General features: G+C 40.0%; 1 protein-coding gene across 1 annotated transcript; it reads right to left on the bottom strand.

Annotated features, from left to right (window-relative positions):
• Positions 1 to 262: 262 nt before the first annotated feature.
• Positions 263 to 2,392, bottom strand: LOC116505749 (disintegrin and metalloproteinase domain-containing protein 20-like). The gene has a single exon (XM_032213125.1). The coding sequence runs from the start codon at positions 2,390 to 2,392 to the stop codon at positions 263 to 265; it is 2,130 nt and encodes a 709-aa protein (XP_032069016.1).
• Between the last annotated feature and the right edge of the window lie 1,807 nt (positions 2,393 to 4,199).

Consider the following 4,199-nt stretch of genomic DNA (forward strand, 5'->3'; position numbering starts at 1 on the left):
TCTGAAGTTTCCTCAACTAATCCTCACAAAACTTAGTTTGCCTAAATCAGAGGGTTTCTTCCCCTTCAAACAAGCCAGATTTTTCAAAAGGGTAGGTGTCTCAGGAACACCTTTAAAATATTGAAATCTGAAATCTCTTTGTTTTTCAAATGGACTATTAATCCCTTTGCTGGTTCTGGATTCATTGTGGAGTCTTAGCAAGGGGGAGTTATACTAATGTTCCTTCATCTTTTGATTTTGTAGCATGGATTCTTTCCTTAAATTATCCTGATTGGCTCCTTTGTCCATCCTTGAAACAGATAACCATGCAAGCACAAACAATTATGAAACAAAAAGCAGTGATTATTCCAACTACAGCTGAGATTTTCATATTATCTTCAGACTGTACTGGAGGTGGCCCACTGTCTAAGCTACCTCCATAGCCTTTATATCTACAGTCTGGAGGGGCCCATCCAACATTACAGTGACAGTGTTTGAGAGTGTTACAAACTCCCCGATTGTGGCACATTGTGACATTACAATCATATTTCAGAATGGACACATTGACACAACTCCCCTCAATGCACAACGTTTTATTGCCACAAGGAGTACCATCTCTCACAGCTCCAATATCATTTACTTTCATCCCAGTGTGGTAGTCAGTACCCCAGCACTGATTATCTCCAATGGAAGTATGAATTATTGTAGTGTGGTCCTCCAAGGAAGGCATTTGTATATTTTTACACTGGATACGGCCACACAGGCTACCCCCAGTATCACATTTCTTGTAAATTCCATGTTTAAGGCCGCAGTTGCCAAAGCGATCACCTTTATTATTCACTTGTCTAAAGCAAATTTCAGAAGCGACTGTTGCTTCACTACCGAATATCATTTTGCACTGCATATCATGAGTTGTGCAGTTCCCATGATAACAATACACACCATCATTGCACACGGCACCATCTTGCACATGCACATCTTCTGGGCAGCGCTCTGAAGTCCCATTGCAATATTCAGGGAGATCACAACTGCTAATCTTCTCTCTGCAAACAGTTCCACGTTGGCGATACTGACAGTTAGCACAGCACAGTCCAAAGGCACAAACAGCCGCAGGGCGCAACATACAATTAGCTTGGCAGCAGGGATCTGACTTGCATTGTGTTTCTGACCCACAGTCACACTGCTCTCCCTTTTCCACTCTTTTGTTACCACAAGATTCAAACTTAAATGTTGTGCTAGTGTCCGGTGGCACAAATAAACACCCAGTGTTTCTATAGTGGAAATAATCTTTATAACTGCAGTTACTAAATTTATCAGTCTCTGCTGCATAGGGTGCCATAATGCAAACAGGCTTTCCACAATGACAAAATTGTTCATCATGTTTCATTCCGAGATTGTGTCCCAGTTCATGGGCAAACAGTTCAGAAATAAGAAACAAACTGGAAGTTCTATACGATTTTATACCACTTGCCCAGTGACTGCTACATATAGTTCCAACATAAGCAAGTCCCAGTACTACCCCAAAATGGCTATATGCAAATAAGTGACCAACATCATTTTTTAAAATTTTAAGCAGGTGGTCTTTTCTCCAAGTATTAAACAATTTAAGGGTGTCATCTGATGAAGTGGTAATCTGTATGGGGTTGCTTTGTGACCATATCACTAAGCCTACTATTGACAGATGAACAGAAAGTGCATCATAAAATGAATTTGCAGTGTGGATAATATCCAGAACTCGCATTGTAATAAAAGATTCATTGCTGTTAAACTGCAAATATCGTTCATGATCAATCACAATTGCTACATCAACATATCTCGTATGTGGCCACCAGGATTTACCAAAAACTTCTTTGTTTCCAAGATTCTCTGTTTTAGGAATTGTGTCCTCTTGATGTTTCTGCTGTTTCTCTCCTACTCCACAAGTCATTCGGGAAACTCCTTCCTCTACTTCTAACCGAAACACCACGTGTTGAAAGGTAGAAGATTCCTGAAGTGGTTCGATTTCATAGGTCTTATTTTCCATTTGCAAGAGACCTCTCAGCCCTCCTGAACATGTACTGAGGGTGACTCGAGAAGGGGACTTTCTCTGAATAAATCCATGGTAGAAACAATCATCCTTGATAAAAGGATGATCCACCTGGAGATCTCCTGCTGTATCATAGGTGAAGACAGGAAAGACCTTAGGGATGAAGTTCCTTCTTTGCCTGAGAAATACCACTTGGGGATTTCCTTCAATGGGCAGGAGGTAGCTCACATCCTGGGGTTCTTCTTGCCCATACTTGGGAGACAGCTTCCTTGGGATGATCACGTCGTAAGAGGCATATCTGAAGCCCTGAGGAGGTCCCTGTCTAGAAGCTGCATTTTGGATGAACTTAAACAATATCACACTCACCCATGACAGATAAGTACTCATTTTCACAGAACAAGGGTAGAAACTGACCGTATCCTAGAAAATGAATCCCAATATGGATGGGCACATGGGAATTCAGGGTATTTGTCTGTGTGTGTGTTTGTGTGTGTGTGTGTGAGAGAGAGAGATGTTGGGATTGAATGAGGGTACAAACTGACCCTAAGAAAGGAATCTCAATAGGGATGGGAATAGAAGAATAAAAATTGTTTGTCTGTAAGAGAAATGTTGAGACAGACTTAAACATTTGAAAATGAGGATTCTGTACATAGCAACAGAAACAGGCAATAGGTTTTAGAATGTAGGTGGAGTTTGAAGAATCGAATATAGAATACAAAAGCATAGCAGCTGAGGTATTGCTCCCCACCCTAGCGTCCATGGCTGGGGAAAGCCCCTGAGCAAACTAGGAAGTCTGGAATGGGGGAGGGACTGGGAACAGGCCAGACTCCCAAAAACTCTGATGGAACCATTATGGGATCCTTAGAACAGCTGAGTGAGAAATTTGTCTGAAACACCTTTCATGATGAGGGGCTGTTGTACAGCCCAAAAAGAGAGAGTTTGCAGCTGAGAACTTTGAAGAGGGAGAAGCAGACTGGAATGCAGTCCCGCTTCTCCACCCACAAGGGAGAATGAGCCCAAGACTGCTTCTGGTGGCTCCTCTACACAACAGGGAAGCCAAGATGGGCAACCATCCCTCTCTATGAACTGGAGATGAGGGAAACTGCCAAACACACCAAGCACAGGGATATGGGGTCCAAAATGATGTGGGAAGAGTAGTGCTGAACAAATCACCCCAATTCAGGGGGAAAACTCGATGGGGACTCAGATCAACTGGCTCTATTTCTTGACTTGCTAGAGTCCACTTAGAGCACTAAGGATACCTTTACCCATCACAGAGAGCCATGGTGAATAACATCACCTAGCGGCTAGAGGGAGAAGCAAAGGAATGGCTAGCAGCTCTCCATAAGAGGAGAGCCCCCCAGCTGCAAGACGTCGACAACTTCCTACAAGAGAAGCTTCATTTCATCAAGAATGTTGTTTGGTTACAGGTTTTTGTGCATCAATTCTTAAGATTAAAAATAACATCACCGATTATCCATTAAACATAACTAAATATTTCACTGTCGTAGAGCATTGTGTGTTCAAATTACCATTAATATTCTTTCATTTGTAACAATCCTTATTTTCTTGAATTCATAATTATCTATCAAGTAACAATAAGCCTTTAAAGTATTATAGTATCTCCTTTTTCTAAAGAGAAAAAGCAGAGATTAAAACAGAAAATTCCCATTAATTTATGATATACATTTATATTTTCAACTGACCATAATGTCACCAATCATCCAGAGCTCCAACAATAGTTTCCATTATTAATTATTAATCCATATAGTAATTAAGTATTTCAATTCATATATGTATCTATTGTTCATTACATCATCATTGATCCATTTAATATACAAAGATCTTTCTAATATAAAATAGTCACTACATACAATTATACCAATATGTTCAACTCATCCCACTCTTATGCATTGGGATCATTATTGTCCTTAATATAGCGTGTGAATAGTGCTTTATATCATAACAAGAAAAAACTTTCATAGCAATAACTATAACTTTCTGTTCCTACATAAGTAAACAGTTTCATTCCTAGGTTTTTTTTATCTAACCATTGGTAAAACAGGTCCCATACTTTGTAAAATTGCTCGTCCTCTCATTCTCTAATTTCAAATGTAAGCTTACTCATTTCGGCACATTCCATTATTTTCCGAATAGTTTCCTCCTGTGTTGGTACTTTCTCGTTTTTCCAATT

Source organism: Thamnophis elegans, chromosome 1 (assembly GCF_009769535.1).
Source record: "Thamnophis elegans isolate rThaEle1 chromosome 1, rThaEle1.pri, whole genome shotgun sequence".
Taxonomy (NCBI): Eukaryota; Metazoa; Chordata; class Lepidosauria; order Squamata; family Colubridae; genus Thamnophis; species Thamnophis elegans.